At 37.8% G+C, this 17,843-nt stretch overlaps 2 protein-coding genes across 5 annotated transcripts in view; one reads left to right on the top strand and one right to left on the bottom strand.

Annotated features, from left to right (window-relative positions):
• The window catches only part of LOC124605135 (soma ferritin), a 62,608-nt gene extending 53,605 nt beyond the window's left edge, over window positions 1-9,003 (bottom strand). For both annotated transcript variants that reach the window (XR_006978606.1, XM_047136618.1), the window contains exon 1: window positions 8,808-9,003. Coding sequence is in view for 1 of the 2 variants with exons in the window: in XM_047136618.1 (XP_046992574.1) it covers window positions 8,808-8,912 (105 nt within the window). In the remaining variant the exon portion in view is untranslated. The remainder of the gene's footprint in view (window positions 1-8,807) is intronic.
• A 140-nt stretch (window positions 9,004-9,143) lies between these two features.
• The window catches only part of LOC124605134 (tetratricopeptide repeat protein 17), a 335,078-nt gene continuing 326,378 nt past the window's right edge, over window positions 9,144-17,843 (top strand). For 2 of the 3 annotated variants that reach the window (XR_006978605.1, XM_047136616.1), the window contains exons 1-2: window positions 9,146-9,351; window positions 9,549-9,814. Coding sequence is in view for 2 of the 3 variants with exons in the window: in XM_047136616.1 (XP_046992572.1) it covers window positions 9,244-9,351; window positions 9,549-9,814 (374 nt within the window). In the remaining variant the exon portion in view is untranslated. Of the gene's footprint in view, window positions 9,352-9,548; window positions 9,815-17,843 lie in introns of all 3 variants that reach the window. The other variant, XM_047136617.1, reaches the window with a different exon arrangement.

Below are 17,843 nucleotides of genomic sequence, written 5' to 3'. Positions count from 1 at the left end.
ATCAAACCTATAGAGTTTTTGTTTTTTAACACCAGGATTGCATTTTCTCCATCCTCCACAGAAACTTTTAAAAAATTTGTAAGGTGTTCAGAGTTTTCATTTAGGCCAAAGAGATTTACTTTGCTGTGATAATCTGTTACATTTACATCAGACTTTGCTATATCTAGAAAGAATTCACTAAAGTTCTCCAGTATTTGAGTTGGGTTTACAATAGTGTTTCCTTCAATGTTAATTTTTGAAGTTTCTTGGTTATAGGCTTTAGCACATAACTCATATTTAATGACTAATCACACAGCCTTTTGTGTTATTTTTACAGTTTAAAATTAGCCTGTTATCTGTGACCTGTTTTGCTGCCTTGACAACTTTAATATAATTTTAAAGAGTCAAATATTCAATGAAAGCAATATCTCTATTATATTTTAATTCTCTGTGCAGTTGCTTTTCCCTCACACTGGTAATTTTTATGCCCTAAGTGATCCATATTAATTAGTCACTTTATTGCTGCAGAGTCTAGATAGAAATGTTTCATTAAAGACACCATGAAAACCATTTAGGAATTTTTCACAGTTTTCTCACTTTAGTTGCAATGATCAAAATGCCATTTTCCCCCTCTTTTAGCTTACTACTAAATATTAATGAGTTTTCTTTGCTGAAGTTCCATCTCTTATGGGTTTTCACACTTGAAATGTTCCTGTCTGTCAGTTGCAACACAATGAACAATTCACAATGTTCTGAAATACTGAAATGTAGGCAAAATTTACACACATATTCATATACATAAAAAGTTAAAGCACTGTCAGTAAAGGTTGCTGATTGTCCATTGTATCTGGTAGACTCAGAGAAATTCAGTTTGAAACCATGTTGCTTTACCAAGTCAATGAATCTAAGCACAGAAATTATTACATGTGACATCAATATAAAAATCAGCAGTTAATGGAATTGTTTTCCTTTTTTCTCTACAGAGATCATCAAGCACATTTCGAAACTCGGAATAGTTCTGTTGTTGATCTCCCAGGGATTCTATATATTGAGACTAGCATTACATTTACTGGTAAGTCAATTATTGCTGTACAACATTTCTTAAAACACATTCTTCATTTCAATTATTAAAACGTTTTTTGGTTTCATAATGTATATCGCTATGAAGAAGTATACATGAGCCTCCACATGACTTGACTTGTTTCTTCCGCAAAAGCTACCTGCTAACCTGAAATACCCCATTTTGTTCAAAATTTTAACTGTGTCATCAGTATACCAACACTCATCTAAACAACACTAGTATTTGCACATTCTAACAGAATGATTTACAATTCATCTATTTTGAAGCTTTTCTTGCTTGCAGCATCAGTGTTTAAGCCACTTATATTCCACTGCATGACATATCTACTTTGACTATTACTTATAGGCTACAGCACATTTTTTGCCGGATAATGGTTTTGCCTTATTTCTACCCAAGTTTTTTCACCCTATCATTAATTATTAGTTTACTTTTTTTTATTGTCTGCAAGTATCTGGGAATATCTAACTAAACATTTTTGAGCCTAACCCATTCAGATGTAGAGAATCACTTAGAAATTTGTTGTGTCAATGAAAACCACTCCTTATTCCTTGCAGTGCTCTTTAATAATGCTGTTTATTTTCTGCACATCATTGTCACTCACCAGTCTCCTGTGGTTATTGTTCTGGAAATCATGTAGGGGCTTCTGACCGTTCAGCTAAGGTACCTTGTTTGGTTTAAGATTTCTTTTTTGCTCTTGCTTCGAAGTGAGTTTGTTCCCGCATGGGTAAAAACACATTTTGAATTCCCTTTACGCTTATGTGGTGCACTCTGTCAAGTTCAAGATGATGTGTACATGTGCAACTGATGTGTCTTGATTCCTAGTCAAATCTTGTGGATGAAGTTCAGTCCCTATCATGATCAACTCACTCAGCTGGATAACACTACAGACTATGGTTGTTGGAAGAATGGAATATTACAACACACCTGTTTTTGGATTGCAGACAAAATTAAGAACTATACTGTGCAACATGGGATAGATTTCCCAGAAAAAAAACTGACAAGTTATCTGCATTCTTAGTGCAACAAATTCCAGCTATACTGTGTTAAAATAGCTTTGGAAATTTATAACACTATCGTTGTATGTATTTAATTCTTTATTGAACTTCAAGACACTGTGGATGATTTTTCTGAAGACTGGATACCAGAATTCTGTGTTCATAAATGAAACATTATCTCAGCAAGGAATCCAATGTTTTATAGAAACTGTTTTTGCCTTAGTAAAAATGAGGCTAATCAATATTTATCATCACAAGTTGTCTGGATTAGTATCTCACTATTATTCCAGAATGCCATTACTAAACACTGCAGATGAAGAGTTACTTAGGTTTTGTAATATTTGAGTTGTAGCCTATATGCTCAGCCATACGTTTTATAGTTATCATTACAGGAATCAATGTAATGCTATCAATAACACTAATGGCATAGTCTACATCAATTCAAATCTTACCTTCATGGTCTCTAATGTTATTGAATTTAGCATATGTTAAAATGAAGGACTCAGTAAGGAATGCACATTTTTTTGTTTTCTCAAAAAAAAAATTCTGCTCTGAGATACAGCCCTCCAAAGATGACATTGCACATAACATTTTTAAGATGTAAATTTTGGAAAACTTTGAAAATGCTGTACCTCTAGAACAGTTCTAGATATTTTGTTGGTTTTTTATTTGAAAGATAATTGCTTTATGATTACAAAGAAACCCTCCATTTGGGTTATCTGTCAAAGTTCTTTTACAATATCATTCTGAACTTACTTTATAATTTATGGTTTTTTTTCCCCAAAAATGCCAATCCATAAAATTTTAATAGTTCTACATTCCATGAAAAGGAGAGCTTCCACTTTTAGGTTGAACAGGTTTTATAAACAATTGAAATTTTTGCCATGCATAAAACCTGTTTTATTATCACACAACAGGCACATAAAAATCAAAACCTAGTCTCATTTAACATAATTTTACTTTTAAAAAATGAGTAAGAGACTCATTTTTCAAACATTTTAAATGGCTCCAAAATGTATGTGAAAGGTGCGAAGACAAAGGTTTCAGTTTATACAACTTCTGTGCACTCTGTTTTGTGCTGAAATTAGCCAGTCAATGATCTAAAAATGTGTTCCACTGCTTCAGTATCTTCCCTCGATATAGAGTGATGCCTTCCTGTTGAATCGATAGGAACTGGAGCACTTACAATCGCCAAAACATTGTGAACAGGAAATGAGCATCCTGTGTGCATTGTTGCTGTCCACCTGGAAACCTATATCCAGCAGGTGGTCCATGTGGTAGCATAAAATTCACTACAGTTTTGTTTAACTCACAACTGGTGTCTATAATCTCTGCAATCCACCAGTCACAGTCATACACACATGCCCACAAACATCCTCCTCCTCAGGTTGCGAATCTAAAGGTTACCCTGCTGTTTCTGAGGTGTTGGCCGAATGAACAAAATTTCTTCTTTCTTGCTCTTTAAAGTGTGTGCAATATGAGTTCGCCCATCACTTTGAGTCCAAAAATGTGTCTTCTGAATTCCTTTCACAGGAGTAGTTTGTTTGAACCATTCTTCTTTTTTCTGCTCACAGAATTCGCCAGTCTCCTCTTTGGACAAAAGAATGACAGCTGTGGATGTGTAAGATTTCATGACTTCCAAATACTTAGCATTCTGAATCGCAGCTGTATTTGGCGTGGAAAGATTAGGTTTTGTAACTTGGTGCTTCAGCAGATCTCCTACACCGTCATAGGGGACCTGCCCATGACCAGCAGCACTGTATACCCAGTCAGCTGGCACAAGTGACTTACTCAATTCAAACAGCTGGTAACTATTTTTAAAATTACTAGGAGCACCATCAGAAATAATGATGATCTTCTCTGCTCCTGTTTGCAGTTGAATTTTGTGCATTGCTAGCAAAGCATGTGCTGACTCATGTCCTGTTTCATCACTTACAACTGCAACATTTGTGGTCTTGTTTTGAAAATATGTCACTCCTATAAATATTGAAACCTGGTCATTACTCCAATAGTACCCTTGTACTTCTTGGGGAAGAATTACACTCCAGTTCTCAGCAAAATCACAGTGGAGCACTAAATATAGTTCTTCAGCCTGTACACAACCTTTCACTTCTGCAATGTGTTGTCGTTGCAATTTCTTCAGATGCTGGTGTGTCACTGCTTTCACTGCCTATTTACCAAGTTCATCAATGAAACTGTCAAAGGCAACAGTTTTCTTAATTAGTTTATTTTCCTCCCATGTCACATATGTAATTTCTGCATGGTTATCTGCTATGTTTTCAAGGGCAAGTGCCTGTAAAGACAGTCCTCCCTTTCCAGGGCAGTCACCACATTCTTGAAACAAACAAGTCTCTCACTTTAAGTCACAGACTACTAATGACTTCACATGGCAAACCAAGGTGTCATAGGCCTATGTCATGTTCTCCAGTAAGTTCTTCAAAGTTACCACACAAAGTTCAAAATTCGTGCAGTAGACACATAAAGAGACATCTCTAGGTGCGCGTGGAACTACCCACTTACGTCATATTGCTAAAATTTTGAGATTCCAATATGTGAAGTTGTATAGTTGCTCCTATAAATTGCAAAAAATCTTTAATACTGTTTGTCATGTACCTCTTCATTTTCACAACTTGTTGACCTCCAACTGTTAGAGTTATAGTGTCTTTTTTGTTGGCACTCTGGCGAGAACAGTCCCATTTATCTTCCAGATAAAATGACTGCACTATTTGAATTTGAGCTGCTTCTGCAGGATGACCATAATAGAGATCTGGTCTTCCAAAGACTCCTTTTACAGACCTCACATTTCTTGATTTGTCTACTATGTACTCTGATACTGATGGAACATCGTTCAAAATTTTTTTGTTTGAAAACGTCTTTGGAATAACAGTTAAAACTTGCACCTTTTCACTGTAGAATGCACAATATTCAACAGCTGAATTGATATTCGTGAAAAATTCCTGGCAAGAGGTGCAAGAGTGCTTTGGTTCATTTTCTTATCAAGATGCAATTTCTACTTTGAAGAGTGTGGTCAGTTTTCCTGCAGCATATAGCTTTAGTATTTTCTCTGTGCTTTCTTGATGCATAGAGCTTATGACTCGACTTCACTGACCACAGTTTCTTAACAGGACTAACACCTACATTTGTAATTGACTGATTCAGGGTATTCAATTCTTTGTCTATTGATACAAAATCTGCACCATGGGAGGCTTCACCTTGTTCATATACTATCGTCGTCATTATTCTGTCAAAACATTTACAACACAAAAAGTTGTCACTGGAAACATCTTAACTTTGATACTGAGTCTTCAAATGAGAACACTTATTCACAACCTGAACAAAGTGTTTTTTTGTTTGCCTTATATATCACTCTTTTATGGATATGCAAATAGTCAGCACACTTAACTCTCCTGTGGCCCTAGTCAGAAGACATTTCAAACAGTCCTTTTCACAAAACACACTGTAACTGTGTCAACTGCCCAATTCTTCATGAAAACACAGAACTCACTGGGAGGTCTCATGCTTAATAGAAGCCTGTTCAATAAACAAATTAGCACTGAACAACTACAATACAGAAACCTGCAATGAACAACCACAACAAAGAAACTGACAAACTATACACATCAAAAAATGTTTTGCATCACCCCAGTTCCCAGAACTCCTGAGGATAGATGTTGACTGTGCATATTGTATCACAGACATGGTCCCTTTGACTGTTCAGAGATATCACTAAACCCACCTAAAGATGTAAACAAGCGTGCATGAGCAGCACCTATTTGACAGTGGGGGTCCGACAGCTGATCAGTTCCAGTCATTCCACCAGGAAGGAGGTACACATCTCTTGTGGTCTGTAGTTCAACCATGCCTAGATGGTCAATAGTGCAGTACAATCGCATCCACATTGTTACCTTGTGCCAGGATGAGCTCTCAACAAGGGAAGTGTCCAGGTGTCTCAGAGTGAACCAAAGTGATGTTGTTCGGAGATGGAGGAGATACAGAGAGACATGAACTGTCGATGACATGCCTCACTCAGGCCACCCAAGGGCTACTACCGCAGTGGATTGCCACTACCTATTGATGACTCAGAGGAACCCCAACAATAATGTCACCATGTTGAATAATGCTTTCGTGCAGCCACAGGATGTCGTGTTATGTCTCAAACTGTGCACAATAGGCTGCATGATGCACAACTTCACTCCTGACGTCCATGACGAGGTCCATCTTTGCAACCATGACACCAAGCAGCACCGTGCAGATGGGCCCAACAACATGCCGAATGGACCGCTCAGGATTGGCATCATGTTCTCTTCACCGATGAGTGTCGCATATGCCTTCATCCATACAATCGTCAGATGTGTTTGGAGGTAACCCAGTCAGGCTGAACACCTTAAACACACTGTCCAGTGAGTGCAACAAGGCGGAGGTTTCCTGCTGTTTTGGGGTGCCATTATGTGGGGCCAGCGTATGTCACTGGTGGTCATGGAAGGCACCATAATATCTGTATGATACATGAATGCCATCCTCTGACTGATAGTGCAACCATATTGGCAGCATATTTGCAAAGCATTCATCTTCACGGGCAAAACTTCGCACCTCCATAATGCACATGTTTCGAATGACTTCCTTCAGGATAATAACACTGCTCGACTAGAATGGCCAGTATATTCTCCAGATATGAACCATGCCTGGGATAGACTGAAATGGGCTGTTTATGGATGACGTGACCCACCAAACACTCCGAGGGATCTATGTCAAATCGCCGTTGAGGAATGGGACAATCTAGACCAAAAGTGCCTTGATGAACGTGTGGATAGTATGCCACAATGAATACAGGCATGCATCAATGCAAAAGGACGTGATACTGGGTATTAGAGGTACCGGTGTGTACAGCAATCTGGACCACCACCTCTCAAGGTCTTGCAGTACGGTGGTACAACATGCAATGTGTGATTTTCATAAGAAATAAAATGGGTGGAAATGATGTTCATGCTGATCTCTATTCCAATTTTCTGTACAGGTTCCAGAACTCTCAGAACCAAGGTGATGAAGAACTTTTTTGATGTATGTACAACAAAATGTAAGAAATATCTGCAAAAATGAAAGTGAAAAGAAATAACTGCAACAAAGAAAGTGATAAGAAATAACTGCAACAAAGAAAGTGATAAGAAATAACTGCAACAAAGAAAGTGATAAGAAATAACTGCAACAAAGAAAGTGATAAGAAATAACTGCAACAAAGAAAGTGATAAGAAATAACTGCAACAAAGAAAGTGATAAGAAATATCTGCAACAAAGAAAGTGATAAGAAATATCTGCAACAAAGAAAGTGATAAGAAATAACTGCAACAAAGAAAGTGATGAGAAATAAACATTGTAAGAAAGAAGTTTGTAAAAAACAACTTCTTGGGGGGAAAAAATAAATAAATAAAACCCTGTCCAACTTAAAAGTGGAAGCTCTCCTATACAAAGAATTTAGTACCACATGGTACTAATCAACAGAAAAAAATCTAACTGTTCTGGACTGGCATTTTTGATAAATTAAATTTTTTTCTCTCAATTATAAAAAAAAAAAAATTCAAAAGGCGACAGTAAAAGACCTTTGGCAAATATGTCCAAATGGAGGATACCATTGCGTCATAAACCAATTATCTCACAAATAAAAAAACTCCAATAAAATATCTAGAACTGATAAAGAGATACAGCATTTTTAAAAAAATTCTGAAATTCACATCTTTAAAATGGTGTTCACAGTATCATCTTTGGAGGCCTGTATCTTGGGGCAGGATTTTTTTTTGGAGAAAACAAGAAAATACATGGTTCTTACTTACTCCTGAATTTTAACAAATGCTAAATTCAATAACATCCAAGACTATGAAGGTAACCACCTCCTGAAGTGATACGGATTATGCCTATCAGTATCCACCATGCTAAGATACCTTCACTTTTAAGGGAAAGCACTAGACAGAACAGGCAGAGGATAATCATAAAACTATTGATTACTAGTTTATTAAAATGTGTAAACTGAGGTAATTTTATGCAGCCTCACTTAGTGTAAGTCTGACACCATAAAAACTTTCAGCTTTAATTCATGGCAAGTAGAATCTGAATTTTGAATTATGGTTTTTAGGGTATACAAAATTACCTCCATGTTGGTGTTCCATAAGCATTTTAATGATGATGCAGAAGAAATGCCTCTTAAATGTCTCGCACCAAGTGATTTAACAGGTAAAATATAGGAATATTGATACTTCCATAAGTAGTAAACTTTTGCAGCACTGGCACCACAAAACTGTACGATTCGCTAAATTAAATACAAATAATAATAGCTATTCGAAGTTGGCTTGCTAAAAACAGATTGTTATGGACATTCAACAGGACCTGTTTACCTCTGTACTATAGCTTGGCGTACTTTATAATTTTTGCACACTAATTGGAAGTTGGACTTTAGCGCACTATAGTGCTTAGTGCACAGACCTTTCATGTGCCCATGAAACCCATATTAACTGTTATTGTAATTTCGCTTCTGTAAAGTTTGTGATTTCCTTAAAGCACCAAGTAGTTTTGTAAAATTAAACTTATACATTACGCACTACGCGCTAGGGGTTTAACTGTAATTGCACGTTTCACTCATGCTGCAGTCTTTCGGATAAGATTCTGCAACTACAAATGTCATAAGTCATTTGTCTAGAATTCTGTTAAAACCGTTTCCTAAAAAAGTAGTTATAATATACGAATTACCTGATCTCTGTACTAACCATTGACAAATACACATAGCTTGCATAAAGTTCCATATTTATTTGTTTATTAATGGCATCTTCACTATCTTTGTGAAAATTCTGACGAACTTGACTCTCTGTCATTTTCTAGCAGAAGTGTTATTCGGTGTCTGCTAATCAGAGAGCTACTTTGATCCGTGACTCGCCTATGGGCTCCCAAACGTCAAAGCGTCAACTGTACTGCTCAGAGATATTGTGTATCAAACCTATAAGGTTCTAAGTTATACTATATAGACAAGCTGTCTCTGAACTGGAACAATTTGACAGTACCGCAGCATCGTGGGTACTGCATGTGATGCGAATGTTGGCAAACCTGACAAGTTTCCTCCCCACTGCTTGTATTGGTTTCTGTAAAGTAAATAAACAAATCGGGCAGGTGACAATACAATGTGTTTGCTGAAATACTCATTTTAAAATGGTCGAGGTTGGCTTGAAATTGTTGGTCGTAATTTACAGTGTGTTTACACGCTGTTTCGCAGTCACTCACTGGGTAGTGACCGAAAATGGACGTATACAGGCCCAGGTATATCTAAAATAACATCGTTCAAGAAGTCAAGTTTCACACCGTGGTTTATATATCATTAAATATTGCAAAATACCGACAGTTCTAAAGATTCCAAACACAATGATACTTTTGTTGTTGGTGTGCTGATATACGGTAATAAAATATCTGTCTGTAACTGTAAATGCATTTCAGCTAACACACTATTTTTCTTTAAGCTTGATTCAGCATTCCATTTGCGACGGCCATATGACCTTTTTGCTCTGCTAGAACAAGAGAGTAGAGTGCGAGCAATTGATCACCTACATCATGATTTAATTTCCCGAAAAGCGGCAATTGACAGACACTGGGCGAGCCTTGAGGGAGCAACTGACATTGAGACGCGCTTTTACTCTGAAGATAGTGATTGTATTCGTGCTGGCCGTCGTTTAACAGATACCGACTTATATGATAGTGCATTAGGAGACCTTAAAGAAAGAATAAGGTAAGAAGTTATGGTTCTCTTACCGAGTTATGTAAATGACTCCTCGTGACCCATTTACGTGTTTCGAATTGTAGATTGTAAGGGTACTCTATTATAGCAGCGCTGCGAAAATAACAACAGTCATCCTTAATATTATTCACTACAAAACTGTAGTGAAGAATTACATGTGTAATATCTAAAAAACAAATTCGAAGACTGTTCTTAAGATTGGCTGACGATAAATTTTTCTCTTTACACAATTTGCTTTATTAAGTTACAGAACGTAAGTAACAAACACGATATTTAAAATGTCTGTTTCTTAATTTTGACACCGCTACATTATCGAGAAAACTTTAATGCTACTTGCAGGATTTTTTAAATTGTTGAACTTATTTAAAAAAGGGCAAGATTTCAAATTTTCACATACGATAGTTGCTATATGGTTTACAAATCTGTAAATTTTTGTGGCCTTCCAAACCTACCAGTACCAAATGTTGCCTTGTTCCATAAATCAACTATGATGTGTTTACAAATAAAAATGTTTTATTCCACGGTATTTGTGCAAATGTCAATAACAACAAGAAGTTTCCTAATTGATCAATTACAAGATAAATGAACTATATAGTTCAGTGAATGACAAATAAATAATCAAACTGATAACTAACAATAAGTTCATGAAACAGTAATAAAATAGTTGCACAGTGTGGTATATGTATGGTGTGCAGTTAATGTATAGTTCATTCTCACAAGGAAAATGGGTCATTTGTCACATACTGTACTCAAGGAACTCTTGAGCAGAGTAAATTTCTTTACTTTTGATCCACCTCAATAGACTAGTTTTAAATTTATTTACTGGCACTGTGTAGGCATTTTCAGATAGCTAATTTATTGAAGTAGACAGGACCAAGATATTTGTAGCTGTTATGTGTCTTTGCAAGACTAGCATATGGTATATCAATTGTATGTCCACTTCTTATGTTAGGGTCGTGAACTGTTCTCCTTGTCAAATTTACTCAGATTCTCTTTAATGAAGACAAGGCAGTTGTAAATATACAGGCTAGGCACTGTCATTATATTTAGTTTCTTAAAATAACCTCGACATGTTTCCAATGGGCTAAGTTCTGCTATGCACCATGTGGCTTTCTTTTGCCATTTAAACACCAATTTTGAGCCAACAGAATTGTCCCATAATAGTATTCCATAAATCAGTGCGAATGGAAGAATGCAAAATGTGCATATAACAGAAGTTCTTTACTGACACTGCTCCTCAGCTTGTACAGCAGATAGATGGCACGTGCCAATTTGCCACATATCTTCCCTGTGTGGATATCCCAGCTGAGCTTTTGATCTATATAAAATCCTAATAATTTTACTGTTTTGTTATCATGACTGGGAGCATTCAGATTGAATACAATAGCTTCAGTTTTATCATCATTCTTCTGCAGTACATTTGTCTCAAACCAAGTAGTGCACCTCTCCTTTGCCACTGCCATGCTGTGTTGCACATTTTCGAGATTGGCATCACATGTGATGAGTGTTGTGTCATCAGCATATAGCACTGCATCACATGATACAACTGCAGGCAAATCATTTTTATAAATAATGAAAAGGAAAGGTCCAAGAACAGATCGTTGAGGTACGCCCTTTACAACTGGGAGACATGCTGACATTTGATTATTTACCTTAACTAACTGTTTTCTATTGTCCCAAGTATGACTGCACTAGGCATAGGTCATTCTCTCTCACTCCATAGTGCTAGAGTATTTTTCTTCTTCTTATTTATTTATTTATTTATTTATTTTTTAACGAGAGTATTGTGGGACACCATATCAAAAGCTTTCCTGAGGTCCAACAGTGTTGCACAGATAATATGTTTATTTTCAAAACAATTGTATATTTTTGCTACCATGCTCTCGACTGCTTTAACTGTAGAAAGGCTGGATCTGAAACCATACTGTGCCGAGCTGAGTATATCATTACGTTCAAAATATTTACTCATCTGTTTATGCATGCAGTATTCTATTATTTTTGATATTATGGGTATAAGTGATATTGGTCGATAGTTGTCTGGCTATGCTGTATCTTCTTTCTTATGTGCTGGTTAAACTACAGATATTTTTAAACATTCCAGATACTTACCTTCATTTAAAATTTTGTTGATTATTTTAGTCAATGGCATTACAGTTTGATTTCTGATATATTTAATAACATAATTTGAGAGACCATAGTAATCCTCTGCTCTAGAATTACTGAGCGTAGCTATTGATTCATTGACCACCTTCTCAGTTACACAAGTCCAGTGAAAGCTGTGTGTCTGCTTATGTTCATTTCTGGCAACAGTGCCTCTGCCTTACTCACTCTCCATTATGCTGTTATCTGATTGAGGACTGGTATCTTTATCATCACAGTTAGTTTCTGTTTTAATAATTTCCCATGCAGCTTTGCATTTATTTACTGAATTCAGTATGTATGTATCATTTGCTTTGCACTTAGCTGCCTTGGTTTCAGACCTGTAAATCGTTTTCACTTCCATGTACATTTCCTTGTCAGCATTATTGTGCTTGGACCTATTATGATTCTTATTGTACTTAGATGTGGGGTTTGGTGTAATGATTTAGCTTTGATATTTTCTTGCATCGTTTAGGACAACATGCTTCAAAATTTTCAGTTAACAGTTCTAGAAATTTGTTAGTTGATTCATTTGCATTTGCAGTGTTTATTATTTTATCCCATTTTATTAAATTCAATTTACTTATCAACTTGTTTAGCATTGATTCATTAATTGGTCTTGTAGGTTTTCTACAGTCTGTGGAAGTTTCAGTTGCTTTACTGTTAAGAGTTTTTCTGAGCCATAGTCCCTCATGATCTGAAATGCCTAGCTTGATTGTGCTGTATTCTGTTTTGTTTAGATGAAAATTACACATTATGTTATCTAGACATGCTTCCTGTCTTGTGGTTTTGTCATTTACACAACTGAAGTTAAGGGTCTTAATGTATTTAGCAAGTGATCAACCTTTCTATTCTTAAACCTAATGTCTATATTGATATCACCAAATATTAGTATTCTGTAGTTTTTGTATTTGAGTAACAACAGTATCAGGTTCTCCGGAAGCTCCACAAACTGGTCTTCATTATGTTTTGGGGGGCAGTATATTGAAGCTTTTAAAATTTCCTGGTTTGGCAACATGATGGCTGCAGCTTTAAATTTTGCTTCTACGAGGTGCTATCCAAAATTTTTGGGACTGGTGCTGCCATCTGTTGAAAACCTTGCATTTGGACTAATGGTCACCATCACCCTCAAAGTAGTTCCCTTCCGCACGTACACCGGTCCCAGAACTTCTGACACTGGTCAAATGTTTTCTGGAAGTCCTGTTCTTTGAGGGTGTTTATCACCACCAACGATGCTTCTTGAATCCTCTCTACCAGCGGCATTTCAACTTGAGTTTCAGTTTTGGGAATAGTGCGAAGTCACAAGGTGCCAAATCTGGCGCGTACGGTGGGTGTGGTACAACTGCCATGTTGTTTTTTGCCAAAAAGGTCCTGGTGAGCAAGGACATGTGACAGGGCGCATTGTCGTGATGCAACAGTGAGTTCCCTTGATGCCAAAGTTCGGGCCGTCGTCGCCGCACGTTTTTACGGAGCCACTGCAAATCGTCACAGTAGTACGTGGAATTCACTGTTTGGGTGGGTGGGATGAATTCTTTGTGCACAATTCCCTTGGTATCAAAGAAAATTATGAGCATGCTCTTCACTTTGCTCTTCACTGTCTCACTTTTTTGGGTCTCGGAGAGCCCAGGCGCTTCCACTGGGCCAATTGTTGCTTTCTCTCTGGGTCATAACCATAAATCCACCTCTCGTCACTGGTGATAACCTGTGACAAGGAGGTTGGATCATCAGATGCGGTTTGACGAAGGTCTGTGCACACTTCAACACACTGTGCCTTCTGATCGGCAGTCAAGATCCTTGGCACAACTTTTGCAGCGACACGATGCATGCCCAATTCATCAGTCAACATTCATTGACATGCCTGTAACCAATACCCACTTCATCCACAAGATCTTGAATGGTTCAACATCGATTCGCACGAACCAATTGTTGATGTTTGGCAACAATGTCTGGCGTTTTGCAGCTAACGGGCTTTCCAGTGTGAGCCTCATCTTCGACATCTGTACGGCTTGCCCTGAACCGAGCATGCAGCTTGCCACTCAAACACACGTATATGGCTCATGCTCTGTCTTCCAAACATTTGTTGAATCATTGCAAGGGTCTCCGTATCACTTTCCCCGAGATTCACACAGAATTTGATACAAATGCGCTGTTGTGTTCGCAGATCCATCGTAAAATCGCCGTACACCAAACACAGAGTATTTTGGAAATCACTGTGGACACGCAACACGTCCTCCCAGCTGAATGACACTCCGCACACTGACTCAGCAGATACGCAGCCCTCGCCACCTAGTAGTGCAAAGATCTACTACTCCTAGTCTCTAGATGGCAGCACCAGTCCCAGCAATTTTGGATTCCATCTCATATGCACAGTCCACTTACATCTATAACTTCATAGATTAAGTTCACACTCTTTTTAACATATACAGATACACCACCATGTTTAATACTTGTTCTACAGTAGCTGCTTGCCAATTTGTATCCAAATGGTACACTTAATTTTAGTTCATCATCGCTAAGCCAGTGTTCATTTATTGAAATCACAGTGCTGTTTAAGTTTTCCAGCCAATACTGTAGTTCATTAAGTTTATTCTTAAGAGACTGCACATTAGTATGTAAGAACATTACACTTGTACTTATCTTACTGTGGTTTTCCTGTAGCCCTTCAGCAAAAAATCAGTGAGATGGAATGGAACGTCTGCTTTCTTCTTCCTCAGTATATGACCATTTGATGGGTTTTCCAGTGTTTACTGCTCCTTTAGATGGCATGGTGGTGAACTTCTTGTCTTGTTAAGGGGATGAATGGCTCCTATTACTTTTGCCACTGTTGATGTTGTGTTTTCTATTATTGGTGTTGATTCTTTTCTTGTCGCCTGTGTTTCTGATGATAATGATTCTGGGGATACTGCTGCCGCTGGTGACTGTGCTGCTGTTGCCAATGGTGGTTGTGGTTCTGCATCATATGTGTGGAAATAGAAAGAGAACAAACATTGACAATAATTATTTTGCATATGTTAATTTTGTGAAATGTAGTTTGTGCTGACAAAATGATCTGTAGAAAATCCTGAAGTCTAGGTGTGGTAGGAAGCAGACAGTTTTATTATGAGTTGGTGAGGACAATAAATGTGAATACAAAGTTGTAGATGTGATGTGATACTGATCTGTAGCTTAGGTTGAAGTCAAAGTTAAGGCTGGAGGGTGATAGTTTGTTGGTGAATTGCCAAAGTAGTACTGAACACTTCAGTGAATTAAAATTTTGTATAGTAATATTTACTGGTAATAGTAATATTTACTGGTTCCCTCCCCATGAACCATGGACCTTGCCGTTGGTGGGGAGGCTTGCGTGCCTCAACGATACAGATAGCTGTACCGTAGGTGCAACCACAACGGAGGGGTATCTGTTGAGAGGCCAGACAAACGTGTGGTTCCTGAAGAGGGGCAGCAGCCTTTTCAGTAGTTGCAGGGGCAACAGTCTGGACAATTGACTGATCTGGCCTTGTAACGCTAACCAAAACGGCCTTGCTGTTGTGTTACTGCGAACGGCTGAAAGCAAGGGGAATATACAGCCGTAATTTTTCCCGAGGGCATGCAGCTTTACTGTATGCTTAAATGATGATGGCGTCCTCTTGGTTAAAATATTCCGGAGGTAAAATAGTCCCCCATTCGGATCCCCGGGCGGGGCTACTCAGGAGGACATCGTTATCAGGAGAAAGAAAACTGGCATTCTATGGATCGGAGCGTGGAATGTCAGATCCCTTAATCGGGCAGGTAGGTTAGAAAATTTAAAAAGGGAAATGGATAGGTTAAAGTTAGATATAGTGGGAATTAGTGAAGTTCGGTGGCAGGAGGAACAAGACTTTTGGTCAGGTGAATACAGGGTTATAAATACAAAATCAAATAGGGGTAATGCAGGTGTAGGTTTAATAACGAATAAAAAAATAAGAGTGCGGGTAAGCTACTACAAACAGCATAGTGAACGTATTATAGTGGCCAAGATAGACACGAAGCACATGCTTACTACAGTAGTACAAGTTTATATGCCAACTAGCTCTCCAGATGACGAAGAAATTGAAGAAATGTATGATGAGATAAAAGAAATTATTCAGGTAGTGAAGGGTGACGAAAATTTAATAGTCATGGGTGACTGGAATTCGACAGTAGGAAAAGGGAGAGAAGGAAACATAGTACGTGAATATGGATTGGGGCTAAGAAATGAAAGAGGAAGCCGTCTGGTAGAATTTTGCACAGAGCATAACTTAATCATAGCTAACACTTGGTTCAAGAATCATAAAAGAAAGCTGTATACATGGAAGAAGCCTGGAGATACTGACAGGTTTCAGATAGATTATCTAATGGTAAGACAGAAATTTAGGAACCAGGTTTTAAATTGTAAGACATTTCCAGGGGCAAATGAGGACTTTGACCACAATCTATTGGTTATGACCTGTAGATTAAAACTGAAGAAACTGCAAAAAGGTGGGAATTTAAGGAGATGGGACCTGGATAAACTGAAAGAACAAGAGGTTGTACAGAGTTTGAGGGAGAGCATAAGAGAACAATTGACAGGAATGGGGGAAAGAAATACAGTAGAAGACGAATGGGTAGCTCTGAGGGATCAAGTAGTGGAGGCAGCAGAGGATCAAGTAGGTAAAAAGATGAGGGCTAGTAGAAATCCTTGGGTAAGAGAAGAAATATTGAATTTAATTGATGAAAGGGGAAATATAAAAATGCAGTAAATGAAGCAGGCAAAAAGGAATACAAACGTCTCAAAAATGAGATAACCAGGAAGTGCAAAATGGCTAAGCAGGCATTGCTAGAGGACAAATGGAAGGATGTAGAGGGTTATCGCACTAGGGGTAAGATAGATACTACCTACAGGAAAATTAAAGAGACCTTTGGAGAAAAGAGAGCCACTTGTATGAATATCAAGAGCTCAGATGGAAACCCAGTTCTAAGCAAAGAGGGGAAAGCAGAAAGGTGGAAGGAGTATATAGAGGGCCTATACAAGGGCGATGTACTTGAGGACAATATTATGGAAATGGAAGAGGATGTAGATGAAGATGAAATGGGAGATATGATACTGCGTGAAGAGTTTGACAGAGCACTGAAAGACCTGATTCGAAACAAGGCCCCGGGAGTAGACAACATTCCATTAGAACTACTGACGGCCTTGCGAGAACCGGTCCTGACAAAACTCTACCATCTGGTGAGCAAGATGTACAAGAAAGGCAAAATACCCTCAGACTTCAAGAAGAATTTAATAATTCCAATCCCAAAGAAAGCAGGTGTTGACAGATTCTCTATATTGAGCAAGCAGTGAAGGAAACAGAAGAAAAATTTGGAGTAGGTATTAAAATCCATGGAGAAGGAATAAAAACTTTGAGGTTCGCCGATGTCATTGTAATTCTGTCAGAGACAGCAAAGGACTTGAAAGAGCAGTTGAACAGAATGGACAGTGTCTTGAAAGGAGGATATAAGATGAACATCAACAAAAGCAAAATGAGGATAATGGAATGTAGTCGAATTAAGTCGGGTGATGCTGAGGGAATTAGATTAGGAAATGAGACACTTAAAGTAGTAAAGGAGTTTTGCTATTTAGGGAGCAAAATAACTGATGATGGTCGACGTAGAGAGGATATAAAATGTAGACTGGCAATGGCAAGGAAGGCGTTTCTAAAGAAGAGAAATTTGTTAACATCGACTATAGATTTAAGTGTCAGGAAGTCATTTCTGAAAGTATTTGTATGGAGTGTAGCCATGTATGGAAGTGAAACATGGACAATAAATAGTTTGGACAAGAAGAGAATAGAAGCTTTCTAAATGTGGTGCTACAGAAGAATGTTGAAGATTAGGTGGGTAGATCATGTAACTAATGAGAAGGTAT

This window comes from Schistocerca americana, chromosome 3 (genome assembly GCF_021461395.2).
Source record: "Schistocerca americana isolate TAMUIC-IGC-003095 chromosome 3, iqSchAmer2.1, whole genome shotgun sequence".
Classification (NCBI taxonomy): Eukaryota; Metazoa; Arthropoda; class Insecta; order Orthoptera; family Acrididae; genus Schistocerca; species Schistocerca americana.
The sequence above is the reverse complement of the archived record's forward strand: the minus strand, read 5'-3'. Positions and strand labels throughout refer to the sequence as shown.